Source organism: Rattus norvegicus, chromosome X (assembly GCF_036323735.1).
Source record: "Rattus norvegicus strain BN/NHsdMcwi chromosome X, GRCr8, whole genome shotgun sequence".
Taxonomy (NCBI): domain Eukaryota; kingdom Metazoa; phylum Chordata; class Mammalia; order Rodentia; family Muridae; genus Rattus; species Rattus norvegicus.
In genome coordinates, this window is record NC_086039.1 from 77,871,177 (window position 1) to 77,899,080 (window position 27,904).

The 27,904-nt window shown below is 35.0% G+C and overlaps 1 protein-coding gene across 2 annotated transcripts in view; it reads right to left on the bottom strand.

The window, feature by feature from the left end:
• Positions 1-27,904, bottom strand: part of Brwd3 (bromodomain and WD repeat domain containing 3) — a 93,475-nt gene that overhangs the window by 27,411 nt on the left and 38,160 nt on the right. For both annotated transcript variants that reach the window (XM_008773357.4, XM_039100563.2), the window contains exons 12-24: positions 27,364-27,404; positions 22,466-22,570; positions 21,047-21,200; positions 17,955-18,089; positions 16,391-16,519; positions 13,694-13,919; positions 11,827-11,994; positions 8,983-9,166; positions 7,845-7,938; positions 4,788-4,937; positions 3,777-3,853; positions 2,927-3,095; positions 1,877-1,990 (exon numbers count right to left, since the gene is read on the bottom strand). In XM_008773357.4, coding sequence (XP_008771579.2) covers positions 1,877-1,990; positions 2,927-3,095; positions 3,777-3,853; positions 4,788-4,937; positions 7,845-7,938; positions 8,983-9,166; positions 11,827-11,994; positions 13,694-13,919; positions 16,391-16,519; positions 17,955-18,089; positions 21,047-21,200; positions 22,466-22,570; positions 27,364-27,404 — 1,746 coding nt within the window. The remainder of the gene's footprint in view (positions 1-1,876; positions 1,991-2,926; positions 3,096-3,776; positions 3,854-4,787; positions 4,938-7,844; positions 7,939-8,982; positions 9,167-11,826; positions 11,995-13,693; positions 13,920-16,390; positions 16,520-17,954; positions 18,090-21,046; positions 21,201-22,465; positions 22,571-27,363; positions 27,405-27,904) is intronic.

Sequence of the window (27,904 nt, forward strand, 5' to 3'; positions counted from 1 at the left end):
ACAGAGACTCACAAACACCCTCCAGCCCCACCCCCTTGCCACACCCACCCAGAGAATCTGGGACCTTACTTGGGAAATATATCATTGTAGATACAATCAATCAATGAGGAGTACTTGAACTCAGAGCAGATGGAGGTGATCCCTAAACTAGTGACTAACCAGATAAGAAGGAAAGTTGGGTACAGAGAGAATTGGAGGGATGACTGCATTTGAAGGTAGGACAGAAACTGAAGTAATGCTGCCACAGGTCGAAGAACACTAAGGATTCTGAGAACCACTGAAAGCTAGGGGAGGGTTAGATTTGAGAGAGAACACAAATTTACCAATGCCATATTTTAATGTTTACCTTTCAAAATGGTGATAGACTAAATTCCTATTATATAAAGCCAAAAAGAATACATGAACATACTCTATCAATCAAAAGGTGAAAAATTTAAATATTAGTAAAATAAAAACCATAGAAGTTAAAAATCTAAACTAAGCACATTGTTATATAGTCATTCTAATAATATTGACAAAACATCTAAGCACAAGTTACTGGATGGAATCATAAGGTATTAAAATGTAGTATTTCCCTTTAAGGGAAAGTAGTATAATACACACACACACACACACACACACACACACACACACACACACACACTCTACACAATGTAGGTGTGAGAGTTCACATAGAAAGCCATATGGGCAAAGCAGAATTTCGCAGTTTGAGAGGACATTTAAAAAGAAGCATTCTAAGGAGAAATAATTTTTTATGAGTATGGTTATTCTAGGCAAATAACAAGGGCTTAATAGTTAGACAAAGTAGTAAGTAGTATCATAATTAAAAAGTGATTTCATGAACAGTAGTAGACTCCTTTATAAGCGCTAGAACTGAACGTTCTTACTAATATTGAATTTTGTTAAATTCAATATTGGAGAATTATTAAATCTTTCTTTGCCTGATTATAAATGTGTATCTACACTTATTAAATCACAGGCTCAGTAATTATCATTTAGCACAGGTATTCACCTTTTGTGATTCTGGAATGGAACATCACAAATGAGTTGGACCACACTGATAGGTACTCGACCTAAGACATGCTTGCTTTAGGATAGTCTACCTGGTTGGATTCCCTAAACAATGAAGACTCAAAGTACTACTCAATTCTAGAAAGTCACAATGAAAATAAAATCGACTGTTTTAAGAACTTTAGAAATCAATCATGAATAAGTTTAACTCCGCCTTCATCTATCATCTATGCTGACTACATTATACAAGATAACGGATACAAAAATTAATTATATTGAGTCATGTTCTTCAAGAAATATACAGCAGAACAAAGAAAGGAGGATAGAACATATGTAACAATATGAATTTCCTGAAGCGGGCAAGATGGCTCAGTTAACACAGGCATTTGAGCTGTGTGACCTGAGTTTAATCCCTAGAACCCATGTAAAAGGTGGAGAAAGAATGACTCCATGGAGCTATCCTCTGACCTCCCTATGTGCTCTATAGCATGAGTGTTACCTCTATTATGCACAAACACTCAATAAAATGGTTAAAAAATACAATTGATATAAGAACCCAAGACTGAATGATGTTAATTTTTCTTTTTATTATAAAAGCAAGTTTTCTGTAATTATTGGTTTACTTTATGTGCTTGCATGAATGTATCTGTGTACCATGTGCGTGTCTGGTGGCCACAGAGGCCAGAAGAAGGCATCAGATCATTTGGGAGTGGAGTTACATACAAATAGTTGTAAGCTTCCAGGTAGGTGTTGGAAATAAACCTAGGTCCTCTGAAAGAACAGTCAGTGCTCTTAACTGCTGGGCTATTTCTCAAGCCCAATGTTAGTGTTCTTAAAGCTCCAAGAGAAAGGAGTCAGCAATTACCTCATCTCCCATCTGTGGGACGAAAGGAGAACGTCGTGGTATGGTATCCAAGATCCACTGAGGGGCAAGCCATTCTTCATTGGGTTCGCCTGCCATAGAAACAAGTCCCCCTTTCTAAAACACAACAAACAAACAAAAAACCCAATTACGGTACTTCTAATAGTTTTAAAGAACAAATTCATGAATAGTAGCATCAAAAAGGGAGGAAGAAATTACTAGCTGGCCCAGGCAACTTGAGATTCTGTCCGAAAAAGTACACAAAAGAGCTGGTGTATATATAGTTCAATTGTAGCATGTCAAGCAGTAGACTCAACCCCTAGTACTTAGATTTATTAAAACAGTAGATTATTCTGTTAGCATATTAATAACTCTTAAATTGTATTCTATTTGTTGATGCCATTTTCGGCATTGCTGGCCTATATCTTCTTCAGGCCTTTTTTTTTTTCGGAGCTTGGGACCGAACCCAGGGCCTTGCGCTCGCTAAGCTACCACTGAGCTAAATTCCCAACCCCTGTTGATGCCATTTTCAATTTAGATATATTGGCATTTAGAGAACTGTGATTCTTTTATAGTAGAAAGTATAGAAATGGCATATCCTTGTTATAACATTACCATATAATCAAATTCAAAGAACTTGTAGATTAAAGCATTATGGCCCCTACATTAAATGAATAGTGAGGGAAAGAAAGGATAGTGGAGTCAGACAAAACACAAGTTCATTGAACTCTACCATTCTATGAGTGAAATGCATAAAGGAATACAAATTTCTAATTGGGTAATAACGAGGAAAACCATTTGATTTCATTATGGCTTATTCTCATAAAATGTTGCTACATTCTAATAAGCAGTTGTCAGTGTTCTGGTTTAATAACATATTGTAAACATGACATTTAAGTACTAACTTTGATAACAAGAAATTAAATTCTTTAAAATCAACTTACATTTTATTTAATTGGCTTCTAAGACAAGGTCATTTTTAGAGAAATATCAATTGCCGCTATTAAAAACTCAAATACTAGCGGCAAAAATAAAGAATTCTGTATTACGAACCTTTTTTCTAGTTTGCTTAGGCTTCTTCTGCCTATCTTCTGATGACTTCACATTTTCATCCTCAGAGCTGCTGTATATTTTCTGTGTTGCCTGTCTTGTTTGCCTTTTGGGAGGTTGCAAATTAATCCCAGCATCTGCTGTCCAATCAGAATATTCACTTGATGAATCACTGCAAATAAATCAAAATTATTAATACCTAAGTACAGAAAAGGAGTAGTTTTACGTCATAACAGAAATAGGATCTTTTTTTACCCATGAACAGTGACAAGGATTGAAAAAGAATGAAAATAATACAGAATTTTGATCACTATTTGATCTTCATGAAATGCTTCTTGAATAAAACTTAATACTTAATTTTCTTGAACAGGGATTTTAAATCCCTGTTCAAAGGACAAACTTATTTAAAATAAATATGAATCTTATTGCTGAAATGATGACAGAGATATAGCTTTAATACTGAAATAAAAAGCCAGGTGTGGTAGCGCTTGCCTCTAATTCCAGGGGCAGGGAGGATGGATCTCTGTGAGTATGAAGCCAGCCAGCTGTACATAGTGAGTTCCAGGATAGCCAGAGCTACATAGTGAGACCCTGTCTCAAAAACACAGAATCCAAAATACTTATATAAAGTTGCAAAGAAGCAGAATCATAAATGTAAAAGGCTTATTTTACAGACAGAGGAAACAAAAACTCCAAAGTGATATCTACAGAATGTACTGGAAGTCATGAAAAAGCATATGTTATGTAGGCTTCAACTACAGAACTCTATTATGTGATATTATTTTATCTATGCTTTTGTCAAACTCCTACAAAATCTTAATAATTTGGGGCCGATCAAATCCATGAAAACTACCTGGAAGAACTTTCGCTTTGCCACTCAACAACAGGGTCTTCTGCGGAAGCATCACTTGTGCCAACAGTTTCATCTTCCTACAGTAAAGAGACAGCAATTCAAAGACATGCTAAGTATTAGTTTAATATAGGAAAAAACCTACTTGATTTCTAATACTTTATTGCTTCCCCCAAACATTCTACTTAAAATGCACATTGTTATTTCTGTACATATCTGTCAATTTTACAAACAAGCCTACTGGGTATTTTACAAGATCTGGTATTATACTGCTTACTGATATAAAACAATTATATTTCCTTGCAAAAACTGTTTAAACCTTAAAAGACTTATAACTTTCTTAAATGCTAAAAAAATAGCTTTAAACCATTACATGAGTATTCTTTTACGGTCAAGATATTATTAATGGAGAAAAAGGAAAATATTACTTTAAGAACCATGAAGAGCACAAGGAAGAAAGTACTTTACAATAACTTCAATGTGAATGAATCTCTCACTATGCACCTAACACAGTTCTTAAAAGAACAATAGCACTGGAGAAAGAGGAACAAGAGGAAAAGAACTGCTATACGCATTGTTCATTGTCACAATGAACACAGGTCTGAGATAACTCTGCACTTACTGATCTATGGAATAGGTAGTCAGTAGAACAAGAAAGTGGATATGTAAGCCAATCGCAGAGCGAATCAATTCTGGGACTGTTTACCTTATTTCTATTATTTATGTTACATTTCCTTCCACTTCTAGGGAGATTTCCTTTAACGATAGTATCACTGTCGTATGCATATGTCATTGGCCTATGTTTTGCAAATTTCCAAGATTGTATCTTAGGTAGAAATCAGGAAAAACAACTGAAAGGGCTAAATGGGATAACCAAATCTATCTTAAGTGCCTTATTAATGAATAAACCTCTATTTTAGTCGATTGAAGAAGACTTTCAAAAATTAAACCAGAACGGATGGCACAAAATAAAAACCAACAAAAACGCTCTACTGAATAAATAGTAGCTCTAACCTCTGAGGAGCTGTCTGAATCTCCTTGTACACCTGAATTTTGAGATGATGCCTGTGAATTATGCTCTATGTTCGACCTTGTTAGGTAAGTATGCTGTCGTTTGCGTTGTGTCCTCCGTAATGACCTTCCACAGCTGGGCTGATAATCATTCTGCAAAAGAAAAGGAAAAATAATTTAAAAGACTAAAGAGCACAAAACTGAGTACATATAGTACTTAATAGATATTAAGCAGGGGACAGGGTAAAGGATGAAGCTAAATTACCAAAGGTAAAACAATATGTAAGTATAACTATAATTTACTTTTTACTAATACTGGTTATTATTTTACAACCTTTGTGATCAACTGACAGATGTTTCTAAAGAACTAGGTTGTAAGAATTTGGCCATGTAGAGCTCATATATGGCACATTATTCTCAATTATCTTAGAAGGAACAAACATCTGTATTACATTGAATGTAATTTTCAAATGTACTTTATTTCTTTAAAAGAAATATAAGAAAGTATATTTAAATATTAACAAGGCTAATTATTGTAATCATTTATACTTCTTTCATTCCAGATTAGCATTGTTAAGATTCTTCAGGTTTATAAAACATCTTTCAAATCAATTTAACACAGTTTTACATGGTTCTTTACACCTGTACGACCAGCACTTGGGAAACTGAAGCAGGTGGACTACAATACATTTAAGGCCAGCCTGAGCTAGAGTGACACCCTGGCTCAAAATACAAGATTGTGTGTACTGTCTACTTTTTATTTTATGAGTTAGTGTTTTGACTCTATGAATGTCTATATATCACATGAATGTCTGGTGACCATAAAGGACAGAAAAGATCATTGCTTTCTCTAGAATTGGAGTAACAGATGATTAGGGAGCCATGTGGCATGGTTCAGGGAATCAAACCTGGGTGCGCAAGTCAAAGCACCCTAGTGATCTTAAATACTGAGCCATCTCTCTAGTCCCACAAAATACATATAAAAGGATCAAGAGAATTGACAGGCATAAACTAAACTCTAGAAAACTTGTAAGACTCAAAAGTAATTCACATATAAAAAATAATATTCAAACCAGGTGCAGTGGCCCTTACTTATAATCCTAAACCTTGGGAGTAAAGGCAGGAGGTAGAAGTAGGAAGATGTGGAGTTCAGTAGTCCAAGGCTATCCTCAACTACATAACTGTGTTCAAGACAAGCCTGGGTTATATGAGCCATGGTCTCAAAAACAGTAACAACAACACAAAGCAATATTCCAGCCAGTTCACAGAACCATGCAAGGTATGCTCTCATCTTTAACCCCCAGAATAAACCGCTTTCTGACAGAGAATTAGGTCTTGCCTAGCACATGCCTGTACTGCCAGAATTCAAGAGGCCAGAGGCAATAGGAGAATTACAAGTTCAAGATTAGCCTGGTCTACATAGTACGTTCCAGAAAGACCCTTTAAAAAAGACTTAGTGCACAGAAACATGCATCCAAGTACACTAGCAAGAATGTATGCCATGCTTAACTTCTTTTATCTCATTGGAGCTTACTCCTGCTGTTTGTGAACGATGGAAAATGGATAATTTTAGTAGTAGCAGGTAATTCACTTGATATCCTAACTACAGTTGTTATGATATCAATTCAACATACAAGTTTAAAAGACCTTTAATTTGGGGCCAGGCTGGGTGGCATTGATCCTAGTACCCAAGAGGCAGAGACAAAGGCAGGTGAATCTATGTGAGTTCAAGGCCACCCTTGAGCATAACAATTTCCAGGTTCTCCATGAGACCATTAATAAAAGATTAGATAAACAAATAAAACTTTATCTAATATCAACATTACATTATCTAATATCTATATGTAGAAATCATTAGTGTTGACAATACCACACAGAAAAATTTAGCCTTAATATATCATTAGGATCAAGTAAATTTAAAAGACTTCTAAACTAGTCTTGAAGGGCCAGTTTCTTTTCCTTATTTGTAAATATATTGTCCAGACTGACCTCAATTCTCATTATCTTCCTACCCCATACTCCAAAATGTTGGGGTTACAGACATGCACCACCACATCTGGTTCCCTTTCACCTTCAACATATCTGAAAATGTCCAAATCCTGGCCTAAATGCCTAAGCGCTTATACACCCAGCCTAAAGCAGAGCAATTCATCCAGATACCGAGCATTCCCAGGTAAACCTTATAACTGGCAAATCATAAACCAGAAAGGAAACTTCTCATATTAGAAATTAAATAAGCTAAAAACAACATAAAAATTTAAAGCCACTTTCAAAATCATGTGTAAATATTTTAAGATATGTATGATAATTACCACTAATTTTATGCATTAATATTGAAAAATAGTGAAAAATTCAGAATATATTGCTTAGCTCTTATTTAAACAGTGAAAATCATTGAAGACTCTCCCAATAACCATGTTCTACAGTGGTGTTGCAATTTGGAAGAAAGTGTGTACATTCTAAGGCCTTTTAAACTGATGAATGAGAAATATTAATAAGCTCATTAGACCTAATGCAGTGCAGGTCTCCTACCCATTACTTAGCAGGATCTACTGGGACATGAATCTAGTACTTCCCAATGTAAAGATTAGATTTTGTTTACATTATTAGGTCGGTTAGGCATGGGTCTGCAGTAGAGGTCAGCAAAGTTTATCTGTGGAGGGCCAGAAATGTAAGCATGTCTGGCTTTCTAGGTCAGATAAGTATTCAATTTTGTCTTTATACATAACATAAAAATAGCTAAAGGCAAGCTACTTCAATAACATTTGATTAAATGAAACAGATGGGATTTCATCTATGAGCTTGTCAACCTCTTATTTAATGGATCTACCATTACTTTTAATTGGGGTGAATGATCAATAAAGTTACAGCTGCACGTAACCATATAAAAATGATATTTCAAAACACAGAACATAAAAAACAACCTTTTTTATTTTATTTAATTTTAAGTGACTCTATAATTAGGTTCCATATAAGTAGACACCAACTTAACCAGCCTCTTGATGCATAGCTGTTCCCTTTCACATAACCTGTATTTGCAAACACTGGATTCCAACTTACTCTTTGGATAGGATAAGATGGCTTTTTCTTCTTTTCAACAGTATAAAGACTAACTTCTAGGTCACCTTTTGCATTTCGACATTCTTCTTGTACCCTGATAAAATATTGCAGATCAAAACAGTAAAATAACCCAGTAGTTTAAACATCAAATCTCAAAACCTAAAAACTTCAAAATATAAAGTTGATAATTTTCATCATTTCGTTGTATATGGCAGCACATCTGCGACCAACCCCCTCCCCACTCCCACTGGGTTTTCCCCACTCCCAAGACTGCTCAGCAGTTCCTGTTCATTTTCCTATTCCTCTGGGGTCTGAGAACTTCTCATCTCTGCTATGATGTCTATGATTTTGTCTGCTCATAAGTAGTTTGTTAGGTGGGGTTACACAATATTTGCTCTTTTGTGGATATCTTCTTTCACCAGGGAAGATAGTTTCAATTTTTGTTTATGCTATAACAGTTTCCAGAACGTGATCTAAGAAATACCCCTGTATGATTCTATCATACTCGTTTACTGATTGAAATTTGATTTTTTCCACCACTTGCTCACTTTGAGTAAACTTGCAATGAAAATTAGTGTGCAAATATCTAAGACCTTGCTTTCTAGTTACTTTCAATTAATGAATTATTTCAACTGGATTCTAGCACTTGTCACTTCTAAAATTAGTTGTATTCTTTTTTTTTTTTTCTGGAGTCCTACTCACAAAAGAAAGCAGAGAGAAAACAATAGAAACTAATTACATATACTTCTACTTTTGGGATATCTGTTAAAAATACTAGGTTAGGAGGTATGGTTAAAATAAATTTTACATGTTCTTACAACTTACATATATACATATGTTACTGGTTTCCATATAATCTAGTATGAGTTCATTCTTAGTATTGTATTTCTTACCCTAGCTTAAATGTAATCGACAATAGTATATCACATTTTCAGTACTTGCAAGGCATTTATTATAAAGATGAGAATATTTAACATGATGCTTGTTACGGAATCAACTAATTAGTATTAGTTAATATGCAAAAACTATTATATAACGCAACGGACTAGAATAATTGTTACCAGGCTAATTTCAACTCAATCACTTGTAAATATAGATAGAGCTTTGAATTTCTTATGAAGCTCCCAAGTCAACTCACCTACTCACACCACTATTTAGCTCATTCACCACCACCCTTCGGCTCCAGGCCATGAGGTCTCTTTCAGTGGCCATCTGGCTCCTAGGGGCATTGTTATGCATCTGCCGAACGCCTTCAATTTGACCACTACGCCGAAGGCCGATATTTGGAGAAGAAGGTATGTCCATATTTGGACTACTCAGAGCTGAAGGAAAAGCAAAGAAAAATACAATTTTCTGGGCAAAGATACCAGTATTATAGATTACAACTCTAAACAAAATAAAAGGTTAAAATACAGAATTTTGAGGCTGGTACCATAACAGTGTTAGATTGTTGGCCTGAGATGTGCAAGGCCCTAGATCTGATCCCTCGCACCCGAGATATGAGAGGAGAGGAGGGCAAAGGGGAAGAGAGGACTGCTGGAGATATGGAAGTAACTGTTATTCCTGGTCTACACTTTTCTATGTCATCTTCATGTTTCTACAATGTTACAAGTAAAACAAGTATTCAGTAAATGTTGAAAATTCATATAATTCTTTTAGTTCTTTCAAAGCACTGTGTATCAGGCATCTACTAAATACACAATACAAAACTGTGTCCAAAGATGATCTGAAAAATTCATTTTATATATATATATATATACATATATATATATCACATATATATTGTTATATATTATTGTCACATATATATTATATATATATATTGTTTATATATAAACAATAATTCAAGATGCATCTTTTTAAAATCTAAATTCTATCTTTGTTTAATCCATTAGGATGTTTCAGGGTAAACTAGGTATGGGGAATTAGACACCTGTAATTCTAACCCTTGGGAGCCTGAGGTAGATTGTGAGCTGTAGACTAGCTACAGAGGGTGATAATTTCTAAAAGCAATGTTTTAGAGTAAAATTTACAAAACTTTCAAAACAAAAATTTTAGAAGTACAAGTGGAGGCTGGGGAGATATCAAGAAAGTGCTCATTATGCAGGCACAAGGACCTGAGTTTGGATGCCTAGCATATACTTCTAGTGTCCTAGACCTATAATCCCAGCACCTGAGGAGCAGAGAGTCACACTGACCATGGAGACTGCTGGCTAGCCAGTTTAGGTGAATTGGCCAGCAAGAAAAACAGTCACAAAAAATAAGGAGAGTAACTGAAGACACTTTTCATTTAGTGGCTTCCCTATGCATGTAAACACTCACGTGCGTGAGAGCACACACACACCAAACAAAACAAAACTAAAAAAAAAAAAAAAGTCTCGCTCTGTAACACGGGGTGTTTGAAAATTTACTACACCTGTGACCTTCAACCTACTGTGACCCTGAGGCACTAGCTAGACCCAGGACAGAACTTAAAGCACGAGTCACCACATCCAGCTAACCAAACACTTTAAATATCAAAATTCACTTTCAAGATTAATAAACAATAGAAGAATGGAGTGACAGAATGTTTTTTATTTCTCTAGTAAGCTTCCTGTTAATGTTTTATATCTGCAAATAAAACACAAATAGGAACTGCAATTTTCAGCTATAAAAATAAACACTTGAAAACAAATGAACATTGCAAACAGAAGTCAGTGAGGTTCCACTAGCTAATGGCATTTCCAATCTACAGCAACTTAATGTTAGAGGTAGAACTGTATGTTGATCCCACTAATGAAGACCTAAGTTAGGGATATAAGAAACTGCCACACAGGCTCATAACTCAGGAAAACTTAACTGAGTCATATACTCCAAGGGACCCAAATGAAGAACAGTTTTATTGTAATATAGTGAAATAAGTAAAATATTCTGTGTACTGCCTCAAGTTCAATTCATTCACTTGTGGGTAAGCCTATATATGATTTTACCTAAAATTACATTAATTATGTAAATATAACAAAAAAACAACCAGGCACAGTGATATTGGCCTATAACTCCAGGTCCTTGAGTGGAGTAAGCCTGATGACTGCATCTTTATGGCCACCATGGTCAACTCAGGAAGATCTAATCACAAATAAAATACTTGGGGCTTGAATGTAGTTCAGGTGTGGAGACTTTGCTATATAAGTTCAAACCCTAGAGCTGAGAAAAAAATTCTCATAATTGCTCTTTAAAGTTAAAAACTCGTTTCTTGACAAACTAGAATTAAAACAATTATACACACACATACATACACACACACACACACACACACACACACACACACAGAGTGCATTTCACAGTACGAAAGAAGACGTACAGTAGATAATAACATTCATGTTGTGGGTAGCAAGATGGCTAAAGGTAAGGTTCTCAAGCTTGGTGACCTGATTTCCATCCCACGGCCCCACACATACACACACATGCAAAGTAATGGGGAAATTTTTAAAAAGAATAATTATTAAATAAACTAATTAATCATATATTAACTTTTACTGGTTTTCAATCAAGCTGTTGTGTAAGTCCTTCCAGGAGTCCTATCTGTATGCCCTAAGAGGAGGCCAAGCTTTTATGTATTGGAGTATTTTCATCCCTTCAAAAAGAGACAGATGATATGCCGCTTTCCTTCCAACAAAAAAGGGCCAATTATTGGAACAGTACTTTCTAAACCTAAGGTGGTTGAAGTTTAAAAGCTTCATAGACTGGGTTCCCCAACAAAAGGGCTAAACTTCTTCCAAGACTTCATTTCTAGAAATAAACGTAAAGATTTTAAATGTACTGAGTCAGGGGGGATATTGCATTTAAATAGACTACCTATATTTTTTAATCACAAATACTAACAACGAGGTAATGGTATGTTGGAATAGCTGATAGTAAGTATTCATTAATGAAAATGTTTGCATTGGTGTAATTAAAATAACAACTATGTTTTTATACTTTCCACAAATGTATAACTACTTACCACCATTAACAGAATACGATCTATTAATTGGAAAATGTGGAACATCTCCTTCATTAATTAGTCTGAGATCTTGTTCTCTCTGTAACTCCCTGATTATCCCATCAAGAATGCTTTCTTCTTGGTCATTGGTTTGCTGCCCAATTACCTGTTCTACTACCTCGCCATCACCTTAATGAGACAGAGACACAAAGTCAGATAAATTAATTAGAGTTTAGTATATCTTAATTTGGTAAAAAGAAGAAAAGCTAAGTATAACCTATACATTGTGAGAGAATTAGAAATAACATGAAAATACATGAAACAACATTTTTATGGGAATTTAAAAATATATATTAACAATTCAGCATTTGTATTTGATTTAATCAATAGTACTAAATGAGACATTATTATCAAGGCATTTTAAGGAATAACTAATGTTAAAGTTAAATAAAGCATTTTAAAACAAGTTTTCTGTTACAATCTAAGGCCAAAATAGGAAATTAGAGATTTGAGTATTGGGTCTTACTCTACCACCCAGCTTGGCCTGGAACTCATAGTCCTTCGTGGCCTGGAGCTCACGGGAACCCTGCCTCAGCCTATTGAGTGCTGGGAGTTTAGGTGTGAGCCAACTTGTCTGGCTTGAGTAAAAAATAAACAAGCTTAGTCACAGTTACCTAAAATGGTCTGTGTCTTTCTTTTATGAAAATTTCATTCTAAAAGAAGTTAAAAGTAGGGCCTTTTATATAAATATTTTTGGTCTTTAAGTAAATAAATATATTCTTTTAAAAATAATACTGTTTAAATAAGTAGAAAATTGTTTTTATAATAAACTCAAATTCAATGGTTACTTTTGAGTGAAAAATATAAACTTTCATCTTTCTTAAATGCATCATGTCCTTTTTTCAATTGTAGTATAATTAGATCAAACATTATTTGGTAGAGTAATGAAGTAATTAGTTCTTATAAGAAATTAACTATGCTAAATTAAGGTTTTCTTTAGATAGTTTGTTTGATGTTCAATCTATTATTCACATTTTCTCCTTGGCTAATAAATATTAAATCATCAGAGGAACCAATGTTACTTCATTTCTCTACAAACGTTTACTCCAACTTATTCTATAAAGGTCAGTTCAAGCCTTAATTCCCTAGCAAAAAAAAGACGATTCCGAAACCAGGTATGATGGCACCGTAATCCCCACACTAAGGAGGCTACTGAAGCCAGGAGACAAGTGAATTCCCAGCTGCCCCACGGTACAGGGTGAGATCCCATCTCAAAACTAAAAAAAAAAAAAAACCAAACCAAACCAAAAAAAAAAAAAAAAAACCTCAAATAAAAGGAGGAACGGAAATTCTATTTGCAAATCTGTTACTTACTCTTCTATAATTGAATGAAAATTGTGAAGTGCAAACCAATACAAACGCAGTCCATGGAAGAAGAGGTAGAAAAGACAGTACAACCAGCTAAACCATCTATTTAAAGAGACCAGTCTTCTTTTTTTCGGTTCATTATATGGGGCTTTCAAAATGAACTATCAATGCTATAATCAATATAATTTAAGCAATTATAAAAAGCTTAAATATAGCAGAGTTAGTAAGTGTAATCATTACCAGAAGTCACCATGCAGAAAAAGGTCATACATATGGTAATGGTTTCCCACCGCAGTAGGTCAACAAATTACCTCTTCGGAATGTTATTGTTTGTCCTAAACCTCTTACTTTTGCACAGCAGAGCTAAAAAATGAAAAACTACTCTGAGAAGCTGAAATATGCACGTAACAATTAATAGACATAGTATATAATGAGCAGTATAACTTATTCGAGAACGCATCTCAATGTGTGAGGCGCACACATCTGTGAAGTTTTCAATTTGCATAAAGAGATAACATACCATTAGCTACATATCCCAACTGTGGAATGAGCTGTTCGTCTTTACAGTTTTCCCGTCCTGGTACCAGGCGTTGAAATTTTGTAGGATGAGGATTTCCATCGACATCCACCAAGAATGGGGGAGGCATGAGGTGAGGAGCTTGTTGAGTTTGTTCATCTAATACATAGTTATTGGCATCTCTGATGAGTGGCCGATAATCGGTGTGGAAGAACATCTGATCTGGAATCTTTGTGACAGATGTTTTGTTAGTGTTTAATAGAACAGAAAATGCACAATCTGTGCCCTTATTTTCATTCCTATAGCATATTATTTTCTGAATCAGATAATTTTTATATTATCTCATAGTTCTATATTGCTGTATTTTCCTTCTAGGCAGAAACAAAAGACCTAGTTTTCTTGTCTATAACTTTTTTTTTTGAGACTTCATCTTATCTATCTCTACCCTGGACAAGAAGTAAGCCATCTATCAGAACTTGTATATTTTGATTTGACTTAAAAGAAACACACAAACCTATATAATGAGTTTTTATTTTTATTCAAGAGTAAATGAAACATAATCAGCATGATAGGAGATAAATATCAACCAAATGAACTATATTAAAATTTTAATACAAGTATTGAGCTATCCTCAACGATGGTGAGGTCTCTTCTCACTGTAACATTTCACAATCTACCCCAGTCTCATAGCTAATAAATACGAACAACCAGTTGGGTGTAGTACGGCATGCCTATAGTCCTAGCACTTGGGAGACAGGTAGAGAGAGGGTGGCAGCAAGGTTAATGCCACCTATTTAGCAGAAAAACTAAAAGATATGGATGGAGGCCTACCACATGTGACCTAACCAAATTAAACTAAAACAAGCTAAACAATTTAAACAGATTTATAGCAGGAAACAAGACTGAAACCATTAACAGGAAAAAAGATCTCCCAAATAAAAAAGCAAACAACTTCTGACCATTAAAGGATTAACAACAATGCTTCTTAGGCAATTACACGAAAAAGAAAAAAAGAATGCTACCAAAACCTATTTATAAAGCCATCATTACCCTGATACAAACAACAGATAAAGACAGTACAAAAATAAAATCCTACACTACTATGCCAAAGGAATACAGAAGCAAAAATAAGATACCGGCAAACCAAAATCACGGCCACATCAAAAACATCACTCAACATGAACAAACTGGCTTCAAATCTGAAAAGATGATTCAAGGTACGTAAGTCAGTAAGTCTAATATATCACATACATAGACTCAAGGACAGATCATATAATAATCTCATTTAATTCAGAAAGACATACAACTCCTAGTATGACAAAAGCCCTGAAGAAACGAGAATTGAAGCAGCACATCTTGAGGGGTGGAAAAATGTCACAGAAGTTAGAGAGCACATACTGATCTCTTTCAGAGGACTTAAGTCCATTTCCCAGAGAGCAGACAGATCACACTTGCTGGCAAGGACCGCTCTAGGGAACTCCAACACACACAAATATGCACATAAACATAAAATCTTTCTTTAAAAACGAAGTATGGGCTGGAGAGGTGCTTCAGCAGGTAAAAGCACTGATTGCTCTTCCAGAAGACAGAGGTTCTGTTCCTAATACCCACATGGTGGCTCACAACCATTTGTGTTTCCAGTTCCAGGGGATCTGACAGCTTTTTCTGTTCTCCACTGGCACCAGGCATGCATGTGATGTACAGAAAAAACACCCATACCCATACAATTTATGAGTAAAAATTCAAAACACATCTCCACATAACAAAGGTTAAATATGAAAAATCTATAGCTAGCAATACACTAAACAGATTTCCAAATACTGTCATAACAAGCAGGCCTTTTCCCTTCACTTTTATTGAATACAGTGCCTGAAGTCTTAAAAGACTAAGACAAGAGACAGATATGAATATGACACAAACAGGAAGTGAAAAAATAGAATTATTTTCAGACAATATTACTTTATAAGAGAGTCTAAAGACTATGTGGGTCTGAGAGAGATGGCTTAGGAGTTAAGAGCATCCACTGCTCTTCCCGAGTACCTGGGGTCCAATCCCAGCTACCATAATAGGCTCACAATCATTTATAAGTCGAGTTCTAGGGGACCCTCTTCTGACTTCCAAGGGTACCGGCATGCATATGGTGCAAGGAAAATACCCATAAACAAAAAAATAAATACGTCTAATTTTTAAAAAATGATTTCTGCAGAAAAATTCTATAGCTGGTAAATATTATCAGCAAGGTGGCAGGATATAAAATTAATATAAAATAATCAGTGTCTGTTTATATAAATGACAAAGACACTGTATAAGAAATCAAGAAAATAATCCCACTCAGTGCAACCTCAGGAAAAAAACTAATAAAAGACCTTGTGATAAACCTAACCAAGGAATTGGAAAATTTATACACTGAAAAGTTTAAAGCACTGAAGAAGAAAAAGATCATGTTTTCTCTAATGTAAGGGTCCTAGTTTTCATACAGATAGAAAAACTGATCTATACATATGACATGAATGAAGAAGTGAAACTATTTGGGGGACTAACTTGGGGAAAGAAAAGGGAAGGGAAGGGCATATGCTCAATGTATAGTACATGCTTGTATGCAACACAATACCATGTTTCATGAATATATACAATGAAAAACATTTATTGCTGAATGGTACAATCCCAAATGATCTGAAACAAAACATTATATATGCTAACCTTTTCGTAGTATTTACTGCATCCAAAGCCAAATAGCAACAAATGCCCATGAGAATCTGTGCAGGCAAAATGGTTTCCATCTGGTGAAAATTTACAATCAAATACTGCCCCATGACCTTGGCCTTCAATCTGAAATTTAGAGGAGACTTTTAAGTCGCTGTAAGACTCTTTTGCAAATATTAAACAAGCAATCGCTTCTCCTGGCTACTCCCTTGGATTCTACCAAGAAGCAACATTTCAATGTACTCTCTGGCTTCTGTAGGCAGAACCCTAGAGTAAACAGTAAAACTCTGAAATATACTTATAGAGAAGAGCATTGTGGTGGACGCACTGAACAAGTGCACCTACCATAAAACCTTATTAAAGAATAAATGGATGCATCCAGAGAGTTAAAAGGATCTATTTGCAACCAAGTTGGCAAAGGTGCTATTCAGCAAAGTGAAGATATTATGTTTATATCTTAAGCTGTAAGACAAATAGGCCTTTAAATAACTACCTTAAACAATACAAATAGTCTACTAACAAAGGAAATAATATTATTAATGATCTGGATCTACATAAAATCTGTAGGAGTGAGCTCAAAGGCCCAGCTACAGTTTAGTATTGTTTAGTCTTAACAATTCTTAAGAAAAGTACCCTAAACACGCATGATATAAGCATGCTCATCATGAAAGAATGGTGTCTTACTTAAAGAAATGACAGCCGTTCAGTGTCTTACATAATTTGTATGAGATTTATAACATGAGGATCTATACCAATATGCAAGATCCTATGGGAAAACAAAGAAACCACAACCAATGGCAGTACACTGATGTAATCCAAGCACTTAAAGGGTAGGGTAGTACAGGTGCTAGCGAGATGGCTCAGCGATTAAGAGCATGGACTGCTCTTCCAGAGGTCCTGAGTTCAATTCCCAGCAACCATACGGTGGCTCACAACCATCTGTAATGGGATCTAATGCCCTCTTCTGGTGTGTCTGAGGACAGCTACAGTGTATTCAAACACATAAAATAAATAAATCTTAAAAAAAAATAAGAGGTAGTGCAGAAATATCAGAAGTTAAAAGTCATCATTGCCTATACTGAGAGTCTGATGTCTACTTGGACTACATGAGAAAGCATTTCCTCCTCCAACAACAGAGCATGTGCATATACAAATTTATATTTTCCAAGAAGTTGGACTATGAAATTCATATAGCTAAAGTATACAACAGAGACAGATACATATAGAGCAGTCATTTTAGTAATTATAAATTAAAATTATAATGTTAATTACATTTGGTTAGTAATAGAACATGGAACTTCTGCTATGTCAGTTTACATTTTAAATCCATTTTGATTGAAAAAGTTTAGATGCAGACATCAGAATCTGAAAAATGCTATCAACCACGATAAATAGCCATGCTGAAAGGTCTAACTCTAAGTAAGCCCTTGGGTCAGTCTCTGAATAACTGACTTAAACGTAAGATGACAAGCTGTTCCTTTGTCCTAGGCTACTGGATTATCAAAAGAGCAAAGCAAGGTTTAATATGAAAATATGAACTTTATAGACACAGTTTTCTTACCATATTAAAGTAATTTCGTATTTTGGTCCCTCGGTCAAGGTCCCAAATAAAAATGTTCCCATCATGACCTGCTGAAAGTATGATCCTTTGATCAAATGGATGTGCTTCTAGGACAAATACTTCATCATCATGCCCCTGTGATGAAAATCAATATTAGAAATAAAGATGCAACTCCAGATGTCTAAATTATTTGTCCAAAGGTCCTTTAGCACTAGAAGTCTGGTTGAGATGAGTTAATGCATAGCAACTGAATAGAATTCACTTGTGGGTACTTCATAAATAATTATTCTAGTTAGAGGTCCTTAAATGCACAAGTGCTGATTTTATAAACCTGATGTCATAGATAGAAGACATAGAAAGATGATTAATGCTCACTAACCACTGAAATATAATTTGGAGATCTAAGACTTCACTAATTTTTTAAAAGCCACAGAAAATAGAACAGGCAGCATATGATGGCATATGTACTTTCGGCAGTCAAGGCCACTAATTTTTTAAAAGCCACAGAAAATACAACAAACGGAGTATGACAGTTTATGTACTTCTGGCAGTAAAGACATTGATGCAGGACAATCAGAGGCTATCCTTGACTATATAGTAAGTTTGAACCCAGCTGGGAATATGCAAGATAGAGTCTCAAAGTAGAGTAGAAGTTGCAGGACAGAGAAAGGAAAAAAGACCTTTCATTATAAATATCTATCTAATCTTACTACCATGATAAAAGACCTGATTGGTTTCCATCCAATGTTCTCTATCATTTGTATCTGTGTCTCAGAACACAAGAGGCTGAGGTAGAAAGATGATAGGTCCAAAAGTATATAGTAAAACCTTACCTCAAAAGGTTACCTTAAGACTACCCTAAAATATACAGTGCTAAGATGAATTACAAAAAATACCATCAATAACTTGAAGAGAACAAAAATTCTCACCCATGACTACTGAAAATGTTCTTTCTATGCTGTAACTACAACCTTTGTTTAAGAATCATGTGAATGGCCACTATTTCTTAGTTTCCTAAAAGTATATTTAATAAAGCATATATTGAAATTGATAATTCAAATGATAATGGCCTAGCTGTTTCACAGTATATTAGGGCAAAGTCCGACATCAGATCTGATTGCCACAAGGAGAAAATACTGGTTAATTTTCCATTGATTTCTAATACCTAATCCAAAACTGTTCACGCAGTAGAAGCCCAGGATCACTGAATAGAAGAGCTTTATGCCCCACAAAGACTATGACAGAAATTTTTACAATGGAAATATAAGTACAATATGAAATGAAAGGGTTGGATTTCAACCAATTGGTAGAGTTCTTCTGTAGCACCCTATGCTCTGCAGAAAACCATGTGATGGCACATGCTTACAATCCCAGCACTGGGAAACGGAGCCAGGAAGAACAGAAAATTAAAAGTCATTATTGGCTAATAATTTTCATTATTAAAAGTTTAAGGCTGGCCTGGGCTCCATGAAATTCATCTCAATTTTCAAAAAAAATGAATGAGTGAATGAATGAATGAAATAAAGACAGAAAAAGAAAATTAAGTAGCTGTCTGCTACAAACACTAATTTTGCCCGTAAAATTTAGTAAAAATATATGAGTCAGTCATAACCGTGTCACTAAGCAAGACTAAAGTAACTACGAAGATGAAATTTTACATGGATCTATTAAATGACGAACTATAACTCTTAAAGCTATAAATTTAATAATATGGATGCAGCATGTCTAACTCAGTAGATATAGCTATCTGTGGCTATTAAACATTTGAAATATGGATAGTACAAATTGAGATCTTCTGTATTAAGACTTCGCTTGAAAAGTGAATGTAAAATGTTTCATTAGTAAATCCATTTTGAAATGATGTATTTTGGATATACTAAATATGTTAGTGAAATTAGATTGTTAATTGTGGCTGCTAAAAAAACCTAGTATTGTATTTTATATCTATAATATAGCTTATTTGTTTGGAATATTGATCCAAACCAACATTAACAATTAAAGAATCAAAGAAAAATATGTTTTCTGATTTTAAAGAATCAAAGAAAAATATGTTATTCTGTTTGCTTGGTTTTGTTTATTGACTAGTTGACTGGTGTTTGTACATGATTTTCCTGTGTAGGCCAGGTTAGCCTGGTATTCAAATATATAGCTCAGGCTAGATTCCAACTTGTGGCACTCCTCTACTTCAGCATCCTATGTGCTGTTATTACAGACAGAGGTGAAGATTACCAGTTAGGTGGATAAAAATGAAAACAAGGTAAAGTAGTGAGAAAGTAAGTTAAGTCTCTAGTCTAAACCCTGCCACTTGATATTATATTGAAAACATTCGACAAAAATTAGGACTTGTGCAGTAAAATGCTTATATATTGATAACTGAAGCAGAGAGGAGGAAAGAGAGGTCAACCCATAACACGAATAACTGAACAACAACTCCACCTGCATGTATTCTGCTATTAATCCTACAGATGGAACATTCTTCTACTATAAGAAATATACAGAAAATCCAAAAAAATAAATACATTATCATTTCAGTTACTTGTTCCTGTTTCCTCTATTTCTTACATAAACTGATCAGTGAAAATATAAAATGTAGGATATATATGCAAAAAATAAAAATGCCCTAATCCTCAGTAAAAACAAATTACTGTATACTTGAAGAAATACTAACATTAAGAAATGCATAAATATAACTTTTAAAAAAATTAGTCATGCAAGGGGGTTGGGGATTTAGATCAGTGGTAGAGCGCTTGCCTAGCACGCACAAGGCCCTGGGTTCAGTCCCCAGCTCCGAAAAAAAAAAAATTAGTCATGCTTTCAGTGGTATATCATGTATTAGTCTTATCAGGTAAATGTAACAATGGACCCCCAAACTATTTTCCAAAGGCTAATATGTCATAGAAAGGAAAGCAAAACTTATTTGTCTTTCTCCTAGAATAATTAATTTTTTGAGACAGTCTCACTATATGGCCCAGACTTGTCTCTAACTCCTAGATCAAGTAACCTTCATACCTCACCATAAGCGTCAGACATATGATACACCACTGCACTAGGCTTAAATCCTTTCTTTTCCATTGAAAAGGTAGAATACTTACAGATAAAGTATGAAGAAGCTGCCCTGTGACAGAATTCCAAACTTTCAAAAGGAAATTGTTCACTGCAGTAATAACGGTGGTGTCATACCGATCCCAAGCCACCATAGTCACCTTCAGTTTAGTGACTTTATCTTCCGTAGATGTCAAATTATTCCTGAAGCAATAATTTCGAAGAGTTAAACCTTATACATTTTAACAAAGGGAAACACAAAACAGCAAATATGACCAAATTTTTAGGAAGATGTAAATGATTAGATGTAAACAATTGAGATGGAAAGCTTTTTGTCAATTGGACATAACCTAGAGTCATGTGGGAAGAAGGAATCTCAGTAGGGAAAATGCCTCCATTAGCTTAGTCATTAGGGAAGACTGTAGGGCATTTTCTTGTGTAACCATTGATGTGGTTGGAGGGCCCATCCTACTATCAGCAGAACCACCTCTGGGCAGGCGGTTCTGGGTAAGAAAGTGGCTTGAGCAAACAATAGAGAACAAGCCTAAGAGAGCAGTGTTCCCTATGGCTTCTGCTTCAGTTCCTGCCTCCAGGTTCTTGCCTTGAGTACTTTAGAGATGGATTATAACCTAGGAGCTATAAGATGAAAGATGCCCTTTCCTCTTCAACCTGTTTTTCGCTATGATGCTTAATCACAGCAATAAAAAACCAAACTAGTATAATAGTTACTTGAAAGTACACAAAAAGAGTGCGATTAGAAATAACTATCTTAAAAAGTAAATTGACAGTATGATCATGTTGGCTGTCAGACAACACAAAACATGGAGAGTGGTAATAAGTATTACTTTAAAAAAAACTAATAGTCTTTGTCAATAAGAATCAGAATATTGACATAAATGAGTATGACATTAATTATATCTGTCTATGCCTATAAAGTCAGTTTATTTAATAAGGTAGTCCATTTAAAGGTCAAACACGGAGAAGCTGAATTATCTCAAAGACACTGATATATCATCTCGTCAGCAGTAAGCTGCTGAAAGCAGATAGCAATTAACCGCGTGTATAATTCTGAATATAAATGCAAACAATATGAAATGTGAAGGAGTCCTTTGTAATTAGAGTAGAAGGTAAATTTATTAGAGTATTTAATAAGAACAACTTTTAAAACAGAAGTGCAGATAGATGGAAAAAATAATAAATGAAAAACTAAGCCAGAAAATAACTCCATGGAAGTCATTAAAACTCATACATCCAAGCATCAGAATAGCCCAGCATCTGAAACAAATCAGTAATGTTCTAGTCAGTCATCAGCAAAGCAACAGCTGCCGCAAGACTGAAGAGGCAAATTCCACTCCTAGAAATTCCAAACTCTTTACTAACAAAAAAGTATATTCATTATGAAATATGATACAATGCAAAAGATGATATGCTATGGGCGTTCCCCTGAGATACCTACGCCCCATGCTTACCCACTCATTTTAGTAGCCATATCTAGCACTATGCTCTTCCACTCTTGTTGTTGGTATTGCCATATTCTTGCTGTTCCGTCTCTACTTCCACTAACAAACCTTAAGCTGGAAGGTAAAATAGCCTTGTTATTTTTTTTTCCAAAATACATCACATTTTCTTGATTATAAAATAAATATAGCCTTCAGACACTACTGGGATATGTAAAACAGTACAGTTTCTAGGACAGTTCGGCAGTTCCTAAAATGCTAAACTAAGTTACCTTTTGACACAGCAATCGCATTCTTCAGGTACATATCCCCCAAAAGAAATGAAAACGTTAGTATGTATAAAATGTGTACGTGAAGATACATGGAACACGTAATAATCCCCAAAGCAGAGACAAGTGAAAAGTTTGCCAATGGATAAAAAAAACATGGCATTCCTCCAACAGAATTTTTCAGTAATGAAAAATGATATGTTTGTAATATGGGTGAATGCTGAATATGCAAGTAAGTCTAATGACAGAGATGAACAGTTACCCAGTGCTGGGGAAAGAGTTACGATAGGTTTAAGGATTCATAACTAGAGGGAATGAGCATTCTATAAGGTGGAAGAACATGTTTGTTCTAAGAATAACTACACTGAAGGTTGCACAACCCTATAAATATACCAGCATTTTTATTAGGAGCTACCCTTAATAATACGTGTTATTGTAAATCACAAGCTTGATATTGTATTTTTCTAATCTTTCAGACATGTATTGAAACCAGGCATACTTGCAAGCTTATGATTCAAGTAATCAAGAAGATGAGCTAGGAAGATCACAAGTTCAAGGCCAGCATGAACTATATACTAAGAGACTTGACAAAAAATTCTAAAAGCCATCGAAACATATATAATGACCCATTTTCTACTTAGAAAACAGAGTCCCACCATATACAATGCTGTCCATAACAGTGTTTTATAGCTCTATATTTATGAGTATAAAACTATATCAATTTGAGAAAGTATTCAACTATATAGATATATCAAAATGTAATTAATGAAATGCATAATGATCAATAATTGCAGTTACCTTTCAGCTTTAAACCGAATGCTATAAAGAGCACCTCTGTCTTTCTACATTATTATATATTGTACTGATTTAGAACAGGTACATTTTAAAAAGGTTTTGCTATGCATTGTCAAATTGTTACCTATGTTTTAGAAAAAAAGAATCTTATGAATAGTTGCAGGAAAGGGTCAATTTACAATACTCAATATGTTGAGTATTATAATTTTAATTATCTTTTAATTTAAAAATGTTAGTTGTTTTAATTTATATTATATTAATAAAATTGGCTGCTCTGATTAGGGAGTGTTTGTTTCTATACTAATAAAAGAAATAAACACAAAGAATTTCAAGTATGAACAAATTTTCACCTATGATCTTTCCTTAGAAAAACAAAATTTCAGTATTTTGATTTTTCACATATACGCATCCATTCATATTTAATATGTTTTGTACATTTTAAAATTCATATAAGATTTGGATATATTGGCGACACTTAACTTTGAAGGCTCACTAACAACATTTTTGAAATATACATTTACAAATAGATAAAAAATTATAATTTCAGGCTCTTTCAGTAGAAAAGGATAGTAGTATGGGTGCTGCACCAGTAAGAACACATACTGCTCTTGCAGCAGATTGGAGCTCTGTTCCCAGCACCCATGTCAGGTAGTCCATAAAGGCTCATAACTCCAACTGCAAGAGTTGTGACCTGTTCTGTAAGCAACTGCACACAGGTTCATAAACCCTTACATTGAAACACACACACACACACACACACACACACACACACACACACACACACACACAGAGAGAGAGAGGGGGGGGGGGACAGAAACAGAGAGACAGAGAGACAGAGACAGACAGAAAGAGAGACAAAGAGAGAGACAGAGAAACAGAGAGACAGAGACAGAGACAGAGAGAGAACTAAAATTAAAACTAAGTGCTAGAGAGATAGCTCCACAGTTAAGAGCATGGGCTACTCTTGCAGATTGTCAGAAGGTTCACAAAACTCCTGTTCACTCTAGCTTTAAAGGATCTGATGTTGCTGATCTCCTTAGACACCCTACAGTTACGAGGACACATATCCATATCACATGAGGACACATATGAGGCACACACACACACACACACACACACACACACACACACACACATACACACTTAAATGCATCCCATATGTAGCTACCAAACCCAGTCACTATTGCTGATGCCAAGAACTGCTTGAGGAGCCTGATATGGATGTCTCCTGAGAGGCTCTGCCAGAACCCTACTGATACAGATGAGGATGCTTGCAGCTAACCATTGGACTGAGCACGGGGACCCCAATGGAGGAGTTAGGGGAAGAACTGAAAGAGCTGAAAGGGTTTGCAACCCCATAGGAAGAACAACAATATCAACCAACAAGACTCCTCAGAGCTCCCAGGCACTAAATCACCACTACCAACAAAAAAAAAATTCTATATACTTTTGCCATTGCTGTGATAAAACACCCTAACAAAAGCACCTGAGAAGCTCTCTTTAAAATATAAATAAGAAATATTGAAAGATAATAAATACAAAGCCTGAGGAAATCCATAGCCAAAAGAGTGCTGTGTAGAAGATATTAAAATAAGTTCTTCAGGAAGTATAAGCATGGGAAGTCATAAATCTAGATAACAAAGGAAAAGTAAAACCATCAATTAAGTAATAAATGTAATAAGACTGAATAGTAAATGTTTATTTGCTTGCTTGCTTGTTTCTTGGAACAATAAAACTAGCATTTTGCTAAGTGAAATCAGCGTGCAAATCAAGAAAGTCATCAATTATACTGTCATTGAAACAGAAGGGAATATGGGACTATATGATCTGGTACTACACAAAGAAATAGGTAGGACTACTATTATAATAGAGATTCTGTTACTTGAAAAAATTCACTGTGATCCCTAAGCTAAATAATAGTTTTGATAAAGATGTGCACAGGCTTTGAATGACACTTGCATGTTTGTAATTCTAGCAACTGGGGAAATTGAGACATGGGCACCAAGAGTCTATGGTCATCCTAACCCATATAATGATATGCAATCTCAAAATAAAAACAATCTATATTTAAAAAGTAAAAACAAAAGAAATTCACACAATTAAAAATAAAAATAAATCTTAAAAAGAAACTGGAGAAGTGGCTCAGCATTTAAGTACTTGCTGCTTTTCCAGGGGACCTGGGATTGACTCTCAGGACCCATGCCAGCTCTGCAGGATCCAGACCCTTCTTCTGGTCTATGCTGGCATCTACATACATGTGGCTAAAACATACAGACACACACACACACACACTCACTCACACACACACTCTCACACACATATACACATACAAACTTAAAAGTCATTTAAGAATGGTCATATGGTTAACTTATACTTCTATTTTAATACTTTGTCATCCTTAATGCAGATTATTTGCTCTTATATTTATATTTCAAGAAGATGGTCAAAAGTTCATCTTTGTAATTACTCACTGTTCAAAAGTACCTTGAAATAAAAGTTACCCACAGAATATAGGCATACAGATACAAATATATGCTAATGTTATGTATTTTATAACAAGTTTTTGACCAACATGTACTGTGACCTTTGGGGATCCGATATTTTAGAGCGCTCACAGTTACCTGTATTTAAGGTCTGACTTCCCAGAGATAGGGAATGGATCCTATGGGTAGTAGAGACTGGCGATTCATGTGTACAGGGAATGTCAACATAAATATGAATTCTGGACATCTCAGGACAAGCTCCAAGTAGGATATGAACTTTAAAACCCATATGAGACATAGATACAATAGAATCAGGAGAGATAGAAAGGGAGGCAGAGACAGAAAAGAAAAAGAGAGAAGACGAGACAGGAGCTAAAACATGCAGGAGGGAGAAGAAAAGAAGGTAAAAGGTGGGGAATGACAGTGCTGAACAGGAATAATGTGAGGAAAGTATAATCAAAGTAGTGGATGAGATAAAATGAAAATATGGAAGAGAAATCCATAAAGCACAGATTCCTGTGAGAAAAGAATGTAGTTGTCTAAGTCAAGTTGCACAGAGTCTGGAAATGCCAGTTTGAGATTTAAAATGCAGCCCAGAGCACCAGACGAAAAGTGGTAAGAACATTTCTGAATAGAATAAATGTTTGCTTGTCAGAGCCATACTAATCAAATAATACAATTCTCGTTTAAGCCAGGTTGTCAAAGAAAACAGAAAAGGCGAAGTATACAGCAACAAAGGAACTCATGGAGCTGAAGAGCAGACAGGCTATGGTCACTACTGTGTTAGCCATTTTAAAGAGATACAGATAGTAAGGAAGACAGACACGGACTCTGAACCTGTGTCTAAACAAAGTGGCTCATTTCTGCCTCATACATTGTCTGTGAAGTGAGAAAGAACTCTGAGCTACTTTGTTTAAGGTTATCTCCCAGTGATAGCGCACACCATCAGCACAGCCAGCTTTGGCTGCCAAGGACAGCACAAAACAATCTCTGTCTCCACAAGTGCATCTCTTAGGTTTTATCTTTAAAAGTAGCCAAGCAATTCAAGCAACCAAGATCATCTTAAAACAAAACAAAGAACTTTTGGCAGTTAGAGGAATTAGGGTACAATGAGAGATATCCAGAACTACAGGAGGTGGGTCAAGGTACGAATACCATTTCTAGGTCTGACTTCAGTGAGTGTAAATTGAGCTGAAGGAGCTTAACTGTGGGAAAGGTGATGTGAATAGATGCTTAGCCTACAAAAGGATTTCTAAGTGAGTTGCTTGAAATGTCGATGTCTGGATAGCAACTATATTAGTTTGGGGGGATAATAAAAAAAATGTCAAATATTTCTTTATACAAGTATGTACTCCATAATTACCTGTCTCCATTGTTACAGAACTGAACAGCAACAACTTTGTCCTAAAACATAGAACAACAGACTTTTGATTAAATGAACTTATGTAAAAAAAATAGTGTCCTTCTCCTAAATTTACAGGCAAAAAAAGATTTACAGGGTAGATTTTATTTTAATATGATTTTCATTTTAAAAACTCATTTTGCTTAATAAGATAAATCGCTGAAGCCTCAACCAATGTACAAAGTAAGTCTTTGGTATTCTGAAACAAATTAAATATAAACAAATCTGCTTATAAATCCTATCAAGGGATGCATAGTTCTGGAAAGGTACTAAGGTATTACATCTTCCGTGAGATAACACCACAATAGAAGGACCTACCTTAAACAACTGAGTTCATTGAAAGTTCCCAATTGTTTACATAACTTTAGAGAATGTTTTATTTACTTGTTTTCCACATGTTCTTTTTAATATTATAAAGGATTCATCTAACATTCTGATGTTCTACAGTTTTTATGTCTTGATTTACGTTTTTGTATACAAAGATGATATTGAAACCGAAGCT